The following is a 22,888-nucleotide window of genomic DNA, read 5'->3' as shown; positions in this document are numbered from 1 at the left end:
ACACACATCTATCTATCTATCTATCTATCTATCTATCTATCTATCTATCTATCTATCTATCTATCTATCTATCTATCTATCGAGGGAGAGAGAGAGACAGACAGAGAGAGAGAGAGAGAGAGAGAAAGAGAAAGAGAAAGAGAGAGAACTCAACAGTACCATTCTATAGAACCCACAGTTCCCACCTAATTATTCTAACACAGCATATTGTTTGAGGAATAATAATTTTAAAGTAATTGTAACAAATGGCTTCTATAAGAATACATGCATGAATCATGTGTCACTAATAAAAAAAAAAAAAAATGCATGAATATTTATATCCTACCTTAAATATGATCAAAATAACAAAAACTAGATTGCATTATATAACATATCATGGGTTTATTTTTGAACTAAATGCTTCAACTTTACAACCTCCTGAAAACTCTGGTGCCATCTACTGGTATTGTTAAAAATGACATTGAGAAGGAGTGCCATTCAAAAAAAATAACAAAGCCTCACATACTGTTCAGTATATGATCACAAATCTTTTATTTTTCTTTCTTTCTTTTCACTTACGTCTGTGGAGTCACAGAAAAAAAAATATCAACATTTACACATCTTATGTTTATACATAACCTACTTTGGGTCAGTTAATTTTAAATATAGACAATCATACTGGGATATACATGAATTAAATGTTTCATACTGATGCTGATACACACAAATTACCTGTTCCACTCCCTTTATACACTGTTGCCCATGAAGTTGGAATAATTTTGTTTTCAGATGCATTCCCTTTTTTATTTCTTTGTATACACATCAGTAATTATCTTTAATAGATGCAATGATTACATACTAAGGCCATGTTACACTTTATCTATCAAACTAAATCACAGTGTCACACTCATTTTACAAGAAGGGGTAAAAATATGGTATTCTTCATTGTAAAAGACCAAAGAGAATGACACAGGTAAGAAAATATTAAAAATGAAGTTTAAAAGTATACATTTACTACTACTACTACTACCACTACTACTACTACTAATAATAATAATAATAATAAAAATAAAAATAATAATAATAATAATAATAATAACTCAAAAATGATCTAAATTGCGTAAAGGCTGCAAATATTCAACATCTGTACTGAATATATTGAATACCAAAGCTAACTATATGGGTTTATTACAAAAAGAAAAACTATATGTGAATATCCATAAGTGGATCATCTTTATTCGCCATTCCTTGTCTCTGTAGTAAATTATAAATAAGAGATATTATAAACAAATGTGAGGAAAGTAAACTTTGAGAAATATTTTACTAAACAATAAGAAGAACAAGAAACTATATACATACAGACAGTATCAACTTACAAAGTTATAGTGCAATTTTTGTTGTGCAATTGTGCAGAGCAAGGGAGAGTTTTCATCACTGTTGATTAAAGTTACTATTGAACGCAGAAATGCAAAAAAAAAAAAAAAAAAAAAAAAATAAAAAAATAATAATAATAATAATAATAATAATAACTGTAAAGAACATTTGAGTGTAAATTGGATGTAAATGACAAATCGGTTAAGAATGGGAGAGTTTTACACAAGGGGTCTGGTCCTGTGTACGAGTTCGCCCATGAACGATGGAAGCGCGCTCCCGATACTTCAGGTGAATGAGAGAGAAGAGGAGCGTGATACGGTTCACTGTACGTCGCATTAAAAAGGAACAATTAGTGGAAAATGAGTTGCGTTACGTCGCTTGGGGCGCATGCTTTTATGACAACATATCTGCTGTTCTTGGTGGGATGCGTTGCACAGAAAGTAAGTTGATATTTATTTACTGCAAAAATAACTCACACGCTTTACCTCCAGCCTTGAAGAGTTTCGAGCTCACTCACTCGTATGGACCAAATCAAGCCACGGACCTCGTTCATAAATCTCGCTATTCAACAGTTGTTCGCTTCACGCCAAAATATACAATCCTCAAAGAACACCATGCAAGTTATGGGAACAAACATAAGATGCTAACATTCAATTCGGCATTCATCTGAAACACAAATACGCACTTTCGTCAACTACATTTGTGAATTAAATCCGGTTCGTCTACTCTTTTCATAGCTCTGCACTTCCAAAATACAGTACAACGTAGTAGGTGGTAGCGTGTAGAGGTACGTAGGATGAACTACTTTACAAATATCAACTTTTTCCACAAATGAAAACTTTTTTACTATATGACACTTACGCCGATTTAATCAGATATCCATGTTGTTTCATATTCTGTCTTGTCTTCTGTAATATATTGAGGAAATTTCCATCATTTATCGATTACATGTTAAATTTGCAATATTCTCTATGGAGTTTTGCTATCGGTTTGTTTGATAACGCAGACTGGTACGTAACGTTTAAGGACAGCCTTACAGCCTCCAGAAAAACAACATTTAGGTAAGAAATAAACAATAATGCCTAGGGAGGATATCAAATTCTATCAGATACATTGGTTTGTTAATAAGTCTGTCCAAATCATTAAACCAAGACTTGTATAAAAAGTGGAGTAAATTAAATTTTTCTTAGTTTTACACTTTTAGATGAAAAAAATTTCAAGATCAAATTTTGTTGATTGATAAATCACTCACATTGCATATGACACTTGAAAATACAGCAACAGCACAAATACCTATAAACACAACCAGGTATGTAATGACTTTTTACTTGATGCTGTTCTATTCTGTGCAAATTTGAAAGTTAAGGTTCTATCTTGAAACCCTCCAATCTCTGTGACACATTATTGATGCTTTCAAAGGGATGTTTTGATGGTACAGGCATGTTTTGATGTTACTGCACTTCACAGAGTTAGAGAATGGCATGCAGAGTCCAAACTGCTGAAATGAGAACCACATTGAGAGCATGTTAACCTTATGTTGTGCTTTCATACTCACTGAGGCGAATTCCCAAGCTTTGCCTCTGACATGCAAAGAGTTCATGATCAAAAGTTGTCCCTGATGAACAGGAACGCAAACAGGCAGAGGGTTGATTCACAGGGCATGTTTTTCATTCAATCAGTCTGTCATTTATATGGACATGTTTTAGCTTCTCCTGTGGTAGATTTGGAAGCTTTTGTCTTCACAGTTGATTGGTTAAGGTTTTAAAGTTCTAAGTCTGTAATTTGCTTCATGTGGATACCTGCATTAAGGATTTAGCAGGACTTGTTGACATTTACATTGTCAGTTGCCTGTATTTCTTCACAAAACTGAAATAATGATGTTCACCACTATCTCAGTTTTAGCTGTCTGTTATTTCGGACAATTGACTAGGCTGTGGCATTTTGCAGAAAATAAGCAGCAAAAATCTTACAGTCACTGTGATTTATGCTAATTCCCTGATATTGTTTTTGATTTATGTGTGATGTGATATAATGTTTCCGTGTGCTGGTGCCATAACATTAAAGGATTACCCTTGACACAGATCTCCTGTAAGACATCAAGACCACATTTTCAGCCAGGAGAAGCTCTGTGGCTTTCACCTGTCAAGAGTCGTCCTCTTCCGCTGATGGAGAATGACGGCTCAGCAGCACAATTCTTAGAACTAGACAACAAAAGCCCTTGGTATATTGAATTGTCCGCGTCTCCAGCTTTAGTTCCTGTGTGCATAGGGTGCTCACTATCTTTGCAATTATCTGCCTGAGGGGGCACGGTAAATGATGGCTTTGTCCTCCTCTCCCCTTTTGTATTAAGTTGATTTTTGGAACAGCATAAACAAGCTTGGAATTTATTCTATCCCCCTCCAAAAAAAAAAAAGGGAGGCATCCAAGTCTGTCAATCCACAATTCAGGGGTGCTGACGAAGGGAGAGTGAATTTGATCTTTGTTTTTGTTGCTCTGCTTTGTCTTTTGGAAGGTTTTATTTGCGACGGAAAGAGGGGACATTCATCACTAATTGAACTGAGTTGTAAGATCCCAATGAACTGTGAATTTTTTATCCTCTCGCGAATTATCTGACAACAGATAAACACAGTCTGTCAACAGATAAACATGCTACATGTGTCAGTGAGCTGCAGTGTGACTTTAAAAAGGATTGGGATGAATAAGAGAGGGCCAGAGATGGAATGATGAACCGAGTTGGAAGAGTGAGACTATGTGTTAACACCTGCAATGCATTTAGGCTACATTTACAGTATTGAATGGTGTTGTTACAAAAGGGGAACATGTTGACATTAGGAAGCCCCCTAACATTAAATACTGGATGATTAAACACTCTGCTGATTGCTGATAAAACACTGCACCTTTCAAAATAAAAATTCCCCCTAGATGCCTTTGGTGTAATTACAGCCATCTTTAGTATGACTGATCCTGCACCCTACTATAACACAAAGGAGGCCAAAGGATGAACTTATCTGCAATGGTTGCAGATATGCAGTGCATGATTTTAAGAGGGATGAATAGAATAGAATAGAATAGAATAGAATAGAATAGAATAGAACAAAATAAAACAACATTGGAGAGCTTCTCCTTTTTCAGTGCAAACAGGTCATTATAGATAAAATATAAGGTGCAAAATATATACAAGATAAAGTCCTACAAGACAGTGCACTTAGCTCTATATACGAAGATGAAGATAACAATTGAGAATATAAAAAATGTAAAAATGTATTGCACAGGATGGTTGGATATTTACAGAATAATTATAGTGCACAGGGTGATTAATACTCACAGTTGAACAGGCCTACATATTACATCTGATTATCATTCCCAGAATGATTGTATTGCACGGGATGAATGAATATTGAGGTAGTATGTATGAGGTAGCAGCAGCAGTGCCAGTGATAGAGACATTGCACATTGTACATTATGTTACGTTACATTATGCTGAATCCTGCTTAAGCAGACCAGATTGGAAAATGCACACTTAAAATAAACAACTGGGATTACATGCCAGATAAATTAAAGGTTTAATATGTAGCATTTCTATATTAACATATTAAAAATGATTATTTTGTTGACTTGTTTCCAACACTGTTAAAATTAGACAGTCTGAAGATTTCATTTGGCCACTTGTCCATTGCATCATATCCTCTTTTTAGGGAAATGCGGTAGACACAACATTTAAAGTTAAGTTAGCTAACATTACGTGATGCAATTTCATTAGAATAAAGTTAATTAAGGTGAATATATGACACTAATTGTAATGTGAATAAAACTTAAGCACATTATTTCATCTGCAAACATGGTTTTTGTCTTAGCTGAATTTCCATCACCAATAATGGTGCAAAAATATTTCCTGTTAGTCCCCTACTTTGCTACTTCATAAGTCTACATATTTTGTTATTGTCTTGAATAAGAGGCTACACTACACTACACAGCCCAGACGTTTGAAGGTGCTGACATAGGGGTCTTTCACAGTGTCTGTTAAAAATGCACTGTGGTTTAGAGGCAGTCAATCACTATTGGTTGAGATTTTAAAAATGTGTTGCAGTGGCTGCACTGAGGAAAAAAAACATTGTATCCACTGACTGTGATTGAGTGCAGTCTAGCTATTGTAACAGAGCAGCTCTACAGGACTGTGTTTCTCACTGAGGCCGATAGACTAATTATCATAGATTCCAAAATGTGGAAATGATTTCTCTAAACTGGTTTAAACCACTGCGGAGATAAGGTCATGATTCACTGCAGGGTTCCACAGTCTCACTTTAACAGCTACCACAGCAGTAGCTCTTTTCTAGAGGAAATATGTTAATAGGTTCACACCACAAACATGGAATAGAGCGCCTGCATCTGCTTGTCCTCCCACCCACCCAGTCACATATCTGTGTAAGTTTGAGTAATAATTTCCAGCATCTCCTTGTAGGCTATAGAGAATATTCCATTTCATGATGGCCCTGCGAGAAAAAAATCCAAATCAAACCTGCATGAACTCAAAGAGGCATTTCATTAGTGACTCACATGAAAATGTGCTGAGCCAGAGCTGCAGTCGCCAGTGAGGGCGACCCTAGAAATGCCTGGGTTTAATTGGACCGACACACTGGTTGTTTGTAAACTCACCGTGGGCAAACGTGCAGCCACTGACATGAACCCTTCTAGAAGAAGCACTGACATCACAGCAGAGATATGTGATAAATCCTGGGCTTGAATATCAGCGCTTTCCACAGCTGTGGAGAATGACCTCAAGGAGTCTTTTTTCTAATGCTGATTGGGGATTTCTATCAGTGTAGGAGCTGTACACATATAAAAACACAAAGGGGCATCGTGCTGATAGTAGTCACAGAACAGCTGCTTTTGCTCTGTCTACACGTCAAAAACCTTCAAAATCTCCTCAGCTGGTTTGGTTCCTTCACCTGTGAGCACACTTTTCTGAAATATCAAAGCTGATGTGTCAGATATACACTAGTGTGTCTTTTTGCAGCACCACAGCTCTGTTAAATGCTTTGTGCATTTATTAAAGCTGGAAAAGGGTGCTTTTCATTACAGTGAAATGATTTCTATACATATATTAATCTCACTGAAGTCAAATAGTCCTGTTTTGTCATGATATTTCTTGCATATCATTGATTTTATAGCAGGGACTGAGATCTTACCTTTTCATTGTTAGCAAATGATTTTTATGTCTGACTGTGTGCACACTAGACCGGCAAATGCATGTATAGCTGCAAACCTTTGCTGAATTTATTCATTTATTTTTTCAGTTCGGAAATCTGCATCAGTGAGGTATTAAATGCTGTACTGTACTGATTATTGGTCCAGACTTGTGAAATGGAGTGTGGTTGTAATGCGGGTCTTGAGTGGACTGGTGCTAGGCTGTGAAGTAGTGTCACTTTTCTCCTCCAGTAAACAGGGCTGGTGAGGATTCCTGCCCCCTTTTGAGGGGCCCGCCTGCCTGTTTATGAGCCTTTCCGGGACTGTTTGTGTGTGTTAACAGTAGTTCAGCAGAAGGCAGCTCATGTTGCAGAGTTTGTCAGAATGGCATCGTCATTGTGGATGCTTTCAGAAAACTTGAACAGACTGAACATTTTTAGACTCAACATTTTTCAGCCGTCTATTACAAACTAAAAAAAAAAAAAAAAAAAAAACTTTAACAAGGTTAGATAGAAAATGGTAGTGTTATATTCTGTGATCTATTTGAGAAGCAGAGTACTCATATCTGTTCTCTCTCTCTCTCTCTCTCTCTCTCTCTCTCTCTCTCTCTCTCTCTCTCTCTCTCTCTCTCTCTCTCTCTCTCTCTCTCTCTCTCTCTCTCTCTCTCTCTCTCTCTCTCTCTCTCTCTCTCTCTCTCTCTCTCTCTCTCTCTCTCTCTCTCTGTAGTAAAAAGAATTTCTAATGAATTTAAATATGTATTTTTAACTATGCTTAACGTTCTATCTCTGTAGTAATTAGACAGACATATGTACACTGTCATGCCACTGACGCAAAATGAAAATGATAAAACAATACCATCTGTTAGGGGCCTCTCAGCAATGACGACAGCTGCTCTGCTGTTTCACTGAACAAGTCATTTTAGACAATGATGTACTCAGTTGATCTGCTTCTGTCCATGGAAGCCCCTGTCAGTGGCACAACTGGGGTGCAATTGACCAGCTGGTTCTTATGTAAACTTTGAGCTTGCTGTGTACTTATTAGCATCACTTCATTAAAATATTATCTGCCCTCCCCTGGCATAGAGTAGCTCACCAAACGGCACTGCAGCCCATTGTTTTGTCATGAGAAAAGGCATCCTTGAATAATTAGCGGCCGGCCTGTAGAGCGGCCTGTGATGTAACAGAACTGAGATGTTTGGCATTATAAGAATGCCCCATTTCCATTCGACACTGTGGCACTTTGGAGTCCTTTCATGTGTAGTCTAGCATACATATCCCAGGGTGCAGGGGACCTCCTGGTTGCTTCATTCTGATTGGAAAGATGACACATTTCTATGTCTATGACACTATTTTCTTCCATTAGCTGTAGCATTCCACATGATGCAAGAGACTGTCATTTTAAACATGCATAGTTTTGCTAAATAATTTTTCCAGCCTTTTAAAAATTTTATATATTTTAGGTAAAACGTAAAAGTAAAGAGAGTAAAGTCCAATAAGGTAGTTACCTTGACTAAGATAAAGATAAACAATATATAGTTTCTCTCCACATCAGCCATGTTTGTTCCAAAAGGGGACACGCTGTCCTTTTCGAGCCCCTGTCATGCCCCCACATTGTGAAGTGGTTCCCTTCATTGCGCAACCTTGCTGCAAACACTGAGAACCCCAAATCGGCTTACTCTTTCCATCCTCAGTAGGAATGGCATTTGGCCTGTTCAAATGTCATCCATGTAATTCTTTGCTGTAGCAAATGAATTTCTAGTAACTGAGTGGCCAGTACATGTGTAGCATGTCATTCTCTGAACCAATCACCTTCAGGTGTCAAAAACTAGAATTTCCACCTTGAGGTTGATAGGTCTGCACAACCAGTCAAATTATCTGTGTGTTTCCAGGTTTGGAGGCTTATACATGTAGTGAAAACTTGGAAGGAATTTTACAAATGGTATTAAGTGTTTTTTGGGTGAAATGGAAGGCATATTGAAATATTGGGGTGAAATTTCCAGCAATAAACATGGTGTCTTCATGACTACTTTTACAGAGGTATACAGAGAACTGACTGAAATATTTATTACATAGTGCAGTGACAATCAGCTGAACTTCAGCATCAGTAAAACCAATGAGGTTGTTATGGACTACCAGAGGAACATGGGGTTTTTACCCAAGTGAGCACCCCCAGAAAACCCCAAAAAATGTGAAATATGATCACAATCTCCCCCTCTGTTCCTGAGTTATAGAATTAAAAATGTCTAGAAAGTTGTTTTTGCTGTATCGTATGATACTGTGGTGAAGGTGACCATTTGTATATCTCATCATTTTGTCATCATTAATGTATGGATATACTTATATAGCTGAGTACACCTTTTAGGTCACAGTGATCTTGACCTTTGACCTCCATCCTTGGGTCCATTGACTATTTGTGCCAAATTTGAAAAGATTTCAATAAGGTGTGGATATTGCATTCACAAAAATGGGACTGATGAACTGGAAACCCAAATGGCAGTGAAATTCAAATTGTATTGAACCATATATGGATATTAAATGACACTAGCGCGTTGACCTGTGGGGAACCACGGGTGATATTAATACTGATATCTAGGGACTGAAGTTTGTAAATGCGTTGTTCCTGTTTTAACTCCTTTTCCCATCATGCAGTGTGGTACTGCACTTCCAGTCAACCAAGCAATGTGATTGTAAGGCTATTGTTTTCCAAAATGACTAGTATCTCCCAAAATATTGGTCCTATCAACTTGCTGAGATATTTAATGTGGAGATGGGACTATTCCTCAACTGTAGGTACCAAATTGGCCAGTTAAAAATGTCCAAATTTCTCAGAACTGTGCAGATACACACACAAACGCTCCAAGACCTTCCAGTATTATGATATAGATACCACTCATGTGCCACATTATGTCAATGTTGGAATATTCTGGAGATATAATTACAAAATGATTATTATTACCCTAGGATCAGTTTGACACACACAGTTTAGGTCAGTTAAATGTGTTTTCATCCTGATGGATCCAAATTTGGAACATACTGCATGGTAAATATAGGCTGATTTTGTATTTCTTCACTGTAACTCCAATATGCACATGCACACAGATGTGTTTCTATGGTTACATTGGTCATGCTGCCCTGTTTGCCCTCTTTCACCTCCCATGTGTCTATAATAAGCTGTGGACCTGGCTGTGACCCCCTCAGCTGTATCAACCATGATTAGGACTTTTGGTCTGATCCTCATGCCTTGAAGGCTTAGCGAGTGGTCCACTGTTCCAGTCATGATTGAAAACTACATGTAGAAAGTAATTCTGATGAAATGCTGAACAAGGAAAGCCTTTGATGAGTGCATTTAGATGGGAAAAAGTGGTCTATGGAGCAATCAAAGTGTCTGTCTGGTTTTAAAGACCTTTGCTTTCCGTATGTCCCTGTTGGCCTCTTTCTGTCTTCCCATCTAAATTGGTTTTTCAAAGTATTTTCTGATGCTTTTAGTTGGAACTAGAGCTCAACAAGTGCCCACGGGTGTTGGATTGTTACCTGTCCAGCATGGAGATATAGAGTCCAGTCCAGAACTGAGGCCAACAGGAAAGCTCATAAACACAGAGCCCCCCTACAAAGGTCTGGTCCTCAGCTTCAAGCTTCATGGCCTAGCCACACATCTGCCTCTGCTTATGCCCCAGGTCTCTCTACATCCCCACACACCTGGGAAGAATTACAGCCAGCGTGTTTGAAGAAATGCCCTCCTTAAGGTTACCCAAGCAGGCAGTACAAGCAGAACTCAAGCTTTGATACAACGGCAGAAGCAGCAGGGTTGAATAGTTCAGTTTCACGTCAGACTGCAAGTTGAGTGTATTATTTGATGAGATGTTCTTTGGTGGTTGGTACTTTTGACACAGAGAACTTAATCACAGAGGGACATTATCTGAATGCATGACTCAATCTCAGAATTTAGGCAGTGAAACATAATACAGCCCAACTCTTTTGAACAGAATGCCTTAAAATATCATGAAGGCTGGCAGGGGTGGCACCAATGGGACTTAAAGCCTTACATTCATAGTGTTTGTACACTGTTCAACCTGTACTCTCCAAAAGGGCCTTTAAAATGACTCATTTACCACAGTGGAGGCTCAGGTTTTAAAGTTGTGGCATTACTAACTTAACGTATTGTTGTTGCAGGTGTACTTTGACTGTGGTGCCAAGGTGGATGTGGTGGATGTCCAGGGCCTCATTCTTTCCCCTGGTTTCCCCTACAACTACTCCTCTGGGACACACTGTGTTTGGCAGTTCTTTGTACCAATTGATTACCAGCTTATTCTAGAGATATTTGACTTTGATGTGTTTGAAAGCCATGACTCTGCCGCACAAAGATCTGCTACTAATTTTGAAGAGGAGGACACAGATGAAGTAGTGAGCTTCACTCCCGGCAGCTTAGTGGCAGATGAAACTTCACTGGCATCTAAAGACCTAGTGCATCAGAATGGAGGGGATGGCACAAAGACTCAGCAGTCCTCCCAAGATGGCGAGGTCAAACAGGTGGTTGTCCAGGAACAGTCCACAAAAATGGAAATAGCCAAAGTCTCTAATTCTGCCAAAAGATCTGCTGATACTGCCAGTAATTTGGGCTCACCACCTCCACCATCGCTCCTGCTCCTATCGGAAGCTCTGTCTCCTGAAGACAAGGCCACCAACTCTGTCTCCTCAACTCACCTCAGGGGGGACTTCAACCCTAGTTCTAACCCTAGTGTGGTTGTGGAGAAGACCACCTTTGCCCCACCACACTCGACTGACACTCCGGCGTCCGAAACCCAGCAGTCAGTGCTCGACGCTTGCCCCCATGACGTCCTCTACATTTCAGATCTCATCACCTTCTCCTCCAGGTTCTGTGGGTCCAACCGGCCTCCCAGCAGCCAGCTGGTTTTCGGTTCCAGTCAGGAAATGGTGGAGGTCATTATGGAACTCATCACAACCACCCACTGGGGCCGTGGCTTTGCTCTTCTTTTCCATTACCACAATCTGACTGAACCAGGAGGGGATCGGCGTAACATGGCTCTAACAGCCAGCAAAGTTGATTCTCTGCTGGCTGCTGTGAGCGGAGCTGCCTTCCTTGCCATGATACTGACAAGTGCCCTCTGCATCATTTTCAGGTAAAAACTATGGAGATATTTAACCATTTGCCATACATAACTTACCATAATGTCCATCAGTGGGTTAGAAATAACCTGCAACACAGCATGGAGCACCTATTAATGCTTTCACACTCAGGACAAAATATTAAATCCAGCTCATTTACGAACCACAACCAGAGACCATTGGCAACCACATTAAAAAAGACTAAATAACAACAAGAAAGACTTAGGAGACTCATAGATAGCTAAAATTAACACTTTAAAACACTTTAACGATAATTTCAGAGCTGTACTGCTTCTCCATTATCGTCCTTGTCGACCACCTCGAAAGGCCTTTGAAACAACAGGAAACACTTTGAACACTTAATAATACATCAGTGAATATCTGGAAACATTAAAAACAAACCAAAGCCCTCTTAAAATGCTTATTTTCTGAGCACATTGTAGGTTCTACTGTAGGTGATTTGTTTTAACATTACTTTGTATATTGTAGTGACACTTATGCACTCATTTTAAATGATTTATAGTATTTGCTTTAAAATATGCCCGTATTTGTATCAGCAGTAGGTGATTAGAGGAAGTGACATTGTTCAGGCAGTGTCATGTCAACAAACAAGATGATATTCCCCATCACCCTTCCTTAAATTCCCAATTTTCCTAAATTTTTCTAAAAGCACTGGCACATACACTGTAGGTCTGAATTAGAATTTTTGGTCAAAGGAATGACGGTAATATTTCTTATATAGACGATGAATACCAAGAGTTCTAGTGACCGTCTCACTTTTTATGTAATATCAAAGCTTTGCATTAGTTTATGACCGTACTTCTACAAAACTGGCATCCTCACCAACATCAGCTTTACTTGTGTCTAGGGCTAATTTAGCTGTTTTTGCATGATGGCCAAATAAATGAAGATTGTAAAATTGCCTAAGAATATCTAGTCAATGTTTTTGGTTTAACAAACGCACCTCTTGAACTGAGTTTATCGTAAACGTTATCCTGTGAAACATTACAAGTCTTGTCTTTGATTTGTCGAATGAATGACAGTAAATGGACACACATACACACACAAAGATGCACACACACATACACAGTCACCACTTTGTTATGTTGACTCAGCTGGGAGCCTCGGTCCCTGATGTGGTCACCCTTGGTGATTAGTTGGGTTTGGCTGCAACTGTGCGGCTTCCTTGATGTGGAGCATTCTCACCATAGACAGCAGGGCATTCAAGGTACAGCACCTGGCATTAATTCCAGCACACAAAAACACAGGGGCTGCATGAAAGTGAAGGGCGGAGAAACAGGGGTAAAAAGGGACAACAAGGAGATGTAAAACTCAATGTGTGTTCTGAGTTTGGTAGTGATAGCATTGTCAGACAACCAGAAGGTATAATTTACAAGCTGTTCTCCCTTGTCTATCCCAAGGGACAATGAACACAGACTGAGTGGATAAATTAGGAGGTTTGTAATACTATCTGTCTCAAAAGGATGACTGCTTTACCTAACTGGTGCAAATGGATTCAAAATCTAGAAAGGTCTACATTTATGTCAGTCTTCTTCTGTGCTGTTGGGAAACACCACAGTTTATTATGATTTGTGTTAATTTCTGACGCAACTCAGTGTCTCCAACTCATCCGTCAGGCGCAATAACTCCACAGGTTCTCACTGTTAATGACAGGGAAATTGGAAACACGTGTTCAATAAAATGAAAGTGTAATTGGCAAGAACAACAACACAAGTCATTCAGAAGCCAGGAAATGCATGACCATGAAACGTCAAACTCACGAGCAACCTTTGTAGCTGTTGTTTCCTTTAGTTGTTCCCTATTAATTTAAATGAGTTCACAGAAATCATCGGAAAACAACTTGCTTGGTGAGCTAGGTAAAGTCCTGCAAGTTTGGAGCAACAGCGAGATTAACTTCCATGTACCGTGTGGTCTAGAAATCTGCCAAAGGTGAATGAGAGTCACAGCAGGGGTTGACCTCATTTGGCCAGTGGCAAGTAATGAACTCATTCAGCTGTAAGATTAATTTTTTAATAAGTGGGTATTTCAAGTATTTTTCATGCTTCATTTGTTCATATGAAGTACAACACAGAAAAGCATGGATGAGCAGATACAATTTTCAGATTAAAAAAAGTACTGACTAAAATACTGACAATAAGTAGGATAAATTACCGTTGTTGGAAAAACAATTAAATGCCCAAGGCCAGCAAAGTGTGCCTGCTTAAATAGAACTGCTGAGTACCCACGGAAGGAAGAATGCAAAGCACAGTAAGGATTAGTATCACAAATGCATGTTATAGGAAAATAAACTAATACAGCAATAGCAACCACAATGTTAACTGCTGTAGTTGTGGCAATTGCATAAACGCAAGATTGTGGTGTATCCTTGTCTATCATCCAACACCACAACAAAGCGACTATTGAAAGGGAAGTAGCCACGGGTATGTTGGAGCTATTAGCCTTGAGTGAGGTGGTTACTGTGTCAAAGAATCGCGTTTTCGTGCATTTGCATGTGTCCATTTTTACATTTCTGGTCAAACTGTGAACACAAGAGGGATTTTATGCATGAGAAAACACAACCAAGAGTGGAAAAAACAGTGGACATTTATAAAAACTGGTTTTTGAATATGTCTATAATTATAAACTGAATTGCTGTGGTACTTTATGTTTTCCAGACCCAAATTGTGTCCAAAAAGGACTAGTTCCAGTACATCCAGCAACTCTGAGGTACAGACGCTACAGTATGCTCTTTCCTCCTGCTTCTTTCTTATATGGATCCTGTCCTGGGACACATTCATCCCCCGTCTTGTCTTTGTTGCCTCCTTTTGTCAGACATTCCTCACTAGACATGGCCTTATCTGGGATCAGCGGACATTTATTTTAATATTCTTTGCCACCGAAGCCAATGCTCACTGCTGCTGGGGCGCTGCTTCCACCACTTCCACAGAATTTACCACTTCAGGTTCATATTAGGTCACACACAGATTTAGAACAGGTTGATCAACCTGATAGTGAAGGAGGTTAGATTGACTCACATAATACAACTTGTACTTCAGGTTGCTGACATTTGTACTTGTGTGATATTCAGATTCTTTTTGATGCTCTGTTAAGTGAAGTCTTTACTGACAGTGACTATGTGAAGGCAGCATCTTAATTATAACCTCTCTTTTATTAGTCTTTAATCTCCTTTCACCTGAGTAACAAAAATATGTTCTCATCTTTTCTCTGTGTTAAAGATGAGCAGGTATGGTTGTTTTAGTTGCATGTGCCAACTTTGTTAGACATCTAGCTCAGCAACTTAGAGCTTTAGTCAAAGGAAAATAGTCACACAAAAACTTACAAAGGATGAAAGGTTCCTTGTATTATTCTATAATTTTCAGTTAAACAAATGCAGACACAGTTAATTTATGTTTGAATACATCAAGTTTTGTATATTAAACTGCCACGTAATTTGCATAACCCCCCCATGCACTGGCCCCGTATAGCTGTCATAACACTTCTCATCTCTATTCCCCGATCATGCACTGTGGACCAGCTCAATAGCATGGTGTTCTGTTGTAGGTGCCAGAGGGAGTCCAAAACACTGGGGCTGAGGTAAGCGAGCTGCAGCTGATGGCTGAGAATCAGACCAACTTGGAGGCCACTAGAGAACAGGACAACAACAACGACAGCCCACCACACACAGGTTTGAACGCTGCAATGAGTGCACACACAGTAGAAGCACTTACAAATTACAAAGAGTCATATTGACTTCTCTGCATTTGCGAACTACCTCTTGCAAACATCTGAAAATACTGCATGACAAGGAATGTAGCAAGCCCAAATTACACATTACTCTAGATGTCATTCATATTGATTTATATTTACACCACGTGTTAAGTCCTTTGAGTATAATAATTCTAGGAATGATAATAACACCTTCAGGATTATAAATCTGCCATTAATGGATTTTCTGGCAAAGTTAATGATCAGATAAAGTTTTAGTGCAGTCATTCAAAGTGAAAGCCTAGGGTTTGAGGAATGTGCTTCAGTTGCTATGATGTTTTTCAGGATATGACTTGTCAGTCAAGTACTGTGGACTGAAGTGGATGTGGGAATCTCTAGGTGGTGCTCTTTCTTTGTATGAGTCATAAGCAGAAAACTTACTGACTATAAGGAAAAACACATTCAGCAGTGTGTTTAAACAAAAATATTTATTTATTGGCACAAGGTTGGATTGTTCTTGTCTGTTATATATGGTATAGGTTATTACTTTAAATTAAAAACAAACTGTATGAAGAAACCCTCTGTTGACTCTGGGTGGGTCTGTAGTGTTTTCAATGAAAAGGAAAATTGCATTAGATTTGGAGCAGCACACAGGCTTGATCCGGGAACAATCCAAAGGCTTCTCTTGCTCTCAGTGGGACTGAACCCAGGCTGAGAGATTTGTGGGTTGTGGCATTTAACCCACAAAGCAGCCTGGGAGCAGTTTGTACAACAGGGGAGTACAGTCCCCCTCTCTGTGTGCTCCAGTCACGGTGTTAGGAGTTTACACCAAAACACTGAGCTTAGCCTACTCTGCATGTCGTTTCATTGAACCTTTCAACTTGCACTTCAACACTGTGAGCTCTGCTGCATCAACAGACATTAGCTCTTTGACGTATACGGGTATTAATATCCCACACTGGAATCAATGAAAGTTTAAGGTCAAAATAATTAGTCTGTATAAATACTCAATAAATTTCAATCTACACTTTTCTGTTTCCTTAGTCAGTGCAGGTGGAGACATTTCCCAGAGTGCAGAGGTAGATCTTTCTTCCAGTGGACTGACTGAACTGGATCTTGGTGCAGACGAGGTGTTCATCGTATCACCGGCCTCCAGCCCCGGCAGGTTACCTATCTCCCCTCACACGGTAAGAAACTGTTTTCATGCAACACTGATGGGATATGCTCAGTGTAATGCACAAATCCAGGTCATTTAATTTATTAGATTACCTGAACAAAGTTTCACAGATGATCACATCATTTTTGACTGTACCTCACGTGGTATTTGGTGAAAATGTTCCATTTGAAAGCTTTGATGCTACACAGGGAAAACTGCAGATTTCATCTCCCTGCCAAACACTCAGTGGGTGATCTCTCTGCTCTGGAGAAATGATCTCTGGACCAATGAACATCAGAGGTGACGGGGCATTCACTGCTTTGAATTGACCCAGTGTTCCTAATAACTCAGACACCATTTTATTGGCGTACGCGTGGTACAGACTAAAACTATGAAAACTATGAGGACGTAAGTGGGAAATGAGTATAATTTAGAGATGGGAGAAGCTTTGGGAAGAAGTGGTTCAAACAAGCATTTTTTTTCTCCGCTCCCTTTTGTATTCTGTTGGAATAAGAGTTGGCATAAAACAGTTCTGGCAGCTTTTTGAAGGACTGGCAAGCTTTTCTGCAGCCTAGGCTAATGGAGTATTATCTACAGAGCCAGATTCCCAGCTCCAATTGTGCGTCTGTTTGTGTGTGTGTTATGCACACTTTGGCACACAGTGTGTGGTCTGCCTGTGTGTGTCCTCGATGCAGACGCTCATGTACATAATTATTGACAAATGGGTTAACAGTGGCAAAGGTCACTCAAAAACACCCAGATTTTCTTTTCCATGTCATAATTTGGTGACTGTCCAGTTTGCTGTGGTTCTTTGCATGCAACATAACCAATAAATATGTAAACATTCATCCAACCATGAATCGCATTTGATAAGAAAACTTTGCATAGACCCATTGAAATGACTGAAAATGAAGTGGCAGAGAAGTTAAGTGAAAGTCCTGATCAGTTTTGTGTCGCATATTCCACACTATTCTCAGACGCACTTGTTAGGCAACTGTGTGTGGCTGATATGTCACCTTGTGTATTGAACCTAAAAGTTGCAGTTGTGCTCATGGGGTTTACTGGCTAAATGAACGTTTTATTTAAACCCTTAATTCTTGTCTAGACAAAGTTAGCTGCTAGTGAGGGGGATTATCTGTGCTCGTTCTCTCTGATGGGCGCAACCCCTAAAACCTTCACCCTCCCCTTGTCAACAGCAGCTGACCGACCAGGATGGGTAATATGGCTCTCACACATCTAACCTGGCACTTACAATGAAGAGGGCAGGAGTCAAACCTTCATCCATTCATCCATTTGTACAGCACAGCTGCACAAAAAATTACACTGAGAAACATGGAAAGCAATGAGATAATAACCAAAGATGATCATTTCAAGGCTCACTACAGTGCAGAAATCAGTAACAGACTGACTTTTTAACCGTGTTATGTACACTAATGAGTTGCTTACACAACAATACAAAAGTAATTCATTGAAACCATTCCCTGCTGTGCAGTTTGACAGCTTAAATATCCTTAATAACTAATGAATTAGTTTGGTACGTGATCCACACATGCTCAGCTGCCTGGCCGTGTGCCTGAGCAGGCCAAGCTAATCGGAACATTTCCTTCTTGTTAATCCATTAACATGGACACAGTACAGTGTGCAAGGAGGAAAGAGGTGTGTGTGTGTGTGTGTGTGGGGGGGGGGGGGTTGTAGATGGTGCAACAAGAATGGAGTTTACTGAGTTGAGCATTAGACAAAGGAGAATACTTTTTTTGTTTGGGAAGTTTAATTGTGTGGCATAAAATGGGAAAAGTGTCATTCAGTTCATTTTTCCCTTTTGTGGATCTTGTTATACAGCTTAAAAAAAAACTATTTCTTTTTACTGAGCCCTGTTTCATCTATGAGCACTACCAAAGATGCGTGCCTGATTCAATAACAAGGCTGATGCTCAGTGCAGGTCAGTGACCATAGGAGCTGCAGTTGAGTGCTTGAGTATAAAGCAGCCTCTGATAGGAGCTATTTATTTTTGTGTTCATCTTCACTTCTAATTAGTTTGTTTATCTTCCCTAAGGCACTTTTGTGTTTTAACGTATGTTTATCCAGTAAAATTCATTAGCTAAACATTTCTTTCAGTATCTCTTTTGTATGTTTGACTCTGTGGAGTTAGTCCTCATACTGTGGCCAAAGCGCAGTTGGTGATTCATTCTGCCTTCACACAGGTCCGTTTGCATTGTCACGTGTGCTTTGTGTTTTCCAGCAGCGGGAGAGGTTTCTGCGGCACAGCGACACTGGTCCGAGTCCTGCAGGTGACTGGCCCTCACCAGACTCTGCCGCCTCTCCTACTAATGCCAGGTCCTCTAAGACCACCGGCGGCAGCAGCTGTGCCAGGCCAAGAGCGTGGAGCGTACGAACCTTCCAGGACTTCTTCCCTCCGCTGCCACAGCTGCATAAGAAGTGGTGCAGCTGGAACTCCACCAGTCCCTTCACTAAGCTGGTGGACAGCGTCAGTATTCAATATCTTGTTTGCGTGTGTTCCATTGAATTATAGTGCCTTCATAGACAGCGTAATAATGTCACATTTTGATAATATAATCAGTGGTGGAAGAAGTTAATGTACCAAGACAGCAATGCAAAAATACTCAGTTACAGTAAATGTCCTGCAAAAAAAAGTGCAAATGTTGTAAAATTAAGTTAAAGTGGTGAAGTAAAGGTACTAGCATTGCAAATTGTTATTTATATTGTTACTTTCCTAAAACTTTTTTTTTTTTTTTTTTGACAAAAATGACTTCTGTCTAAATCATCCAATATTCAATTTCTGGTTAAGTTTTTTGTTTTTCCTGAAAAATAAAAAGATTTCGGCAGTTATCTTAGGAAGGTGACGATATAACATTGTTCATCCTCATTGGGAAAAAGTGTTTTTGCAGCATTTTACTGTAATAGATGCAGGAGGCAGAACTAGTGTGAACTACTTCATATCCACTTTATTTACAGGAACACCAGATAAATCTGAGGGTTCCTCACTTTATTAATGGGAGACGAAGAAAAGCACATTACAAACTTCAGTTTTAGTTTTATTGAAGTTTTACATAAAAATGTGTGAGAAGTTGAAAAAATAAGCATCACCTCATAACCATCTGAAAGACTGATAACAGTAGCAGGTAACTTGGTAAGTTATCTTGCTTAAAAAGATCACGTCACATTTGATTTTTGGTTATTTGTTGAATTCTAAAGCATTGTGTGTCAATGACAGTAAAGCAGCCTCCACCTGAAATAGGTTTAATGAAAGATAGATTATCAGACGTTCATATTATTTTACTCATCACTGGCTTGTCCAGAACAACAACTTGACTTGTCTTGGCTTTTAGCAGTGAATGAACTTGATTGTCACCATAGAAACTCAGGAGGTACTTGAGACTTAAAGGTTTAGACTTGAGACTTACATGCTGCCTGCACATGTGACTTTGCTGGATAGTAGCTGTTGTAAGGGATCAGAAGTCCAAAATGTTTAAAACCAGGAGTTTAATCTTATGTGTTGTATATTAAAAGCTTGTAATATTATCCAAAAATGTAAGAATAAAATCTACATATCAAAAGTAACTTGCTGATAAATGAATGTAGTGGAGTAAAAGGACAGTATTTTCCTCTCAAGTATAATGGACTTGAAAATGTAAGTGCCTCAGAATAATGTATTTACTTCCATTCCACCACTGTATATAATAATATATACATACATTTTATATGTAAACATGTTTTGCAGATGTTTTGATAGTTAACAGTGGACAGTATTGTATTATTTCAGGCTCCGTCCAGTTTAGTAGCGGGCTGCAGAGGAAACGGCAGCAGAGAGGTCTTCTCGGATGTTCACCTGGAGGCCCAGGTAGACAACAGCACCATCTCTGACTCATCCATCAGCAATGCCTCCTACCCGCTTACAACAGCAGCTCAGAGGCAGCGCCGTCTCAACTCCACCAGCAACCTGCGGCGCTCACGCTTCACAGGGCCTTGCTTTGGTCTGCTCTCTGGGACGACAGACCTAGCCAAAGCCTCTGGAGTTCCCCCTTCACCCCAGGGCCCTCCCTCGGAGCTCAGCTCTTCTTCCTCCACCCACGGTCAGGTTGAGAGCAGCCAGGCTGGGAAGAGGCGCGATTTCACAAGCGAAGGCGATCACATCAGCGTGCCGGTGTTTGCCATCTCTGAGGAGGAGGACCGGCAGCCTCTGGTCTCAGCTGAGCACCTGAACCAGACGTCTGCCCCTGCGGTGCAGAATGGACTTCTCAGAGGGGTGTATGAGGGTAAGAGGCCGGCCGCGGGAAGCACCAGCCTCAGTCCCCACAGCCAGAGGGCCCGACCAGAGTGGAGACCGTGGGGCAGCCAAGCATCAGGAGGGGTGGGTCCGCTGCCTCCCAACACACCCACCGCCACCATCACGTCGGAGGCGGTTGGTGAGACTCAGCCCTGTCTGAGTCAGCCCACAGTGCTGTGCAGTGTGACCAACCAGATGTGACCAGTTCAGCTTTAAGATGGTGAGAAGAGCAGGGACTCACAGGGGCCACTTAAGCAATTTCTGAACTCTTATTAGTGCCACTTTTTGAAATGTAAAATGTACTTCTGTAATTTCTGAAATCAACTTTTACATGATTATTATTACTATGTAGACTGTAGCTTCTTACCGGCACATATACTGTTCTCACCCTAGTTATTCTTTTTAGAAAGTTGTTTTTGAACAAAGATTTAATAATATGCTGCTTACTATGCTAAGACATAGACTGCTGTGGTATTATGCAGAAGACAAGCAAGATGAAAAGAAGTATGTTCTGAATGAGTACGCTACAAACCCCAACTGTTAGGTGCACTTTTTAACCAGATTTAGTCACCACTTTGGCGATTTTCAGTGAGCTATAATATACTACTCTACAGCTATTGCACTTTCAACAGCTCATTCATTACTATGGATATTGTGCTGCTCTGTGCCAGCTTTTCCACTCAGCGTGGGTCTTCATGTAGTTTCACTCTGAGCACAGAATGATAAATACTTGTATTATGACTTGTTACCCAACAGTGTTCCACAGAGTATAGATCATACACTAATATCAATATTGCAAAAGTGTATACATGTACTTCTATGGCTGATACTGGATTATAAAAGGGAAATCAAAATAATAATGTAAAAGCATTTACTAATATACACTATTAGAAATGTGTAGTATTGAGAACTAGCGATCACAATAGTATTTAAAATGAGTTATGAATATGAATTAATGTAAAGTTTAAATAAAGATTATGTCATTCCCATGTTTTGTCCCTGATATAAGATGATACAAATTTGTGGGGTTGAAAGTATTGACAAAAACAGATCAATTTCTACAGACAGCTATATCTGTCGTTTAATTTCTTAAGATAAACAGGCAAATCAGAGCCGTATACATTTCAAACATTGCTAATACAACATACAAGGTAAAGAGGCATTTGTCAAACGCTCAAATATTTGTCAAATCATTTCTTTCACAAACATTTTTTTTTTTTTTGCATGTGCCTAGTGCTACTATAGTGATTTAACTAGAACACAATTATAGTCTAGACTAAATGTGGACATAGTGCATTGCTTACACAGGTTACAGGCATCAGGAATGACTCCAGTCGTCAACTTTGAGATGATGTGAATGCTATTCTGATGCCTGCTCAATCTCCCATATTCCTGGAAGCTGTGATGAGGTAGTATGAAACCTGCCTCCTCCATACTGCTGAGCAGCCTGGTCGACTTTTGCACACAAAACAAAACAAACAAACAAAAAAAAAAGAGTAAATATTTGCCTTAGTATACAACATACCCCCAGTCCCTCACCTCAGGGAGAATGCAAAGCACTCCCCCAAAGCCTCTTTAAAACCAATGCCTGATTGGAGCGGCTTGGGACTGTTGTTGGCTTAGATCTCCTGCAGGGAATAATTAAAACTGAGCCACTCCATCGGGGGATCGACTGGGCTTGTGCAGAGGGCCTGAGCTGCTAAGGAATGCCAGTGTGAACCCACTACAATTGAGGGAGTAAAAAAAAAACAAAAAAAACACCTAAACCTAGCTTACACCACAAATTAACTTGGATCTCTGGAGAAGGCCCATTCACAATGTCATCGTAGAATGGATCACAAACCAGCACATGAAAAATGAAAATACAAAGAACTACATTCTGATATTCACTATGGATAATGTTACTAATATTTTAAATCAAAATACCCATACCTTTTCTAAATCTATGTACTTTCAAAATGCTGAGCTAGTCTTTAAAATTCCCACATTTGTTTCATTTTTTTTTATCTGACATTGTATTCTTAATATGGTTAATATTTCAGAATGAAGCAATCCAGACAATGGCTAAGGATGACTTTGTGT

The 22,888-nt window shown here is 39.5% G+C and overlaps 1 protein-coding gene across 1 annotated transcript; it reads left to right on the top strand.

The window, feature by feature from the left end:
* The first annotated feature begins 1,620 nt into the window (after window positions 1-1,620).
* On the top strand, window positions 1,621-22,281 carry LOC115425431 (uncharacterized). The gene is made up of 7 exons (XM_030143008.1): window positions 1,621-1,793; window positions 10,707-11,674; window positions 14,336-14,387; window positions 15,222-15,345; window positions 16,410-16,552; window positions 18,761-19,006; window positions 20,303-22,281. Exons 1-7 carry the CDS (start codon window positions 1,713-1,715, stop codon window positions 21,005-21,007), a joined length of 2,319 nt encoding a protein of 772 aa, XP_029998868.1. The 5' UTR covers window positions 1,621-1,712; the 3' UTR covers window positions 21,008-22,281.
* Window positions 22,282-22,888: the final 607 nt, after the last annotated feature.

This window comes from Sphaeramia orbicularis, chromosome 9, assembly GCF_902148855.1.
Source record: "Sphaeramia orbicularis chromosome 9, fSphaOr1.1, whole genome shotgun sequence".
Lineage (NCBI taxonomy): Eukaryota > Metazoa > Chordata > Actinopteri > Kurtiformes > Apogonidae > Sphaeramia > Sphaeramia orbicularis.
This window is presented reverse-complemented; position numbering and strand designations above follow the sequence as displayed.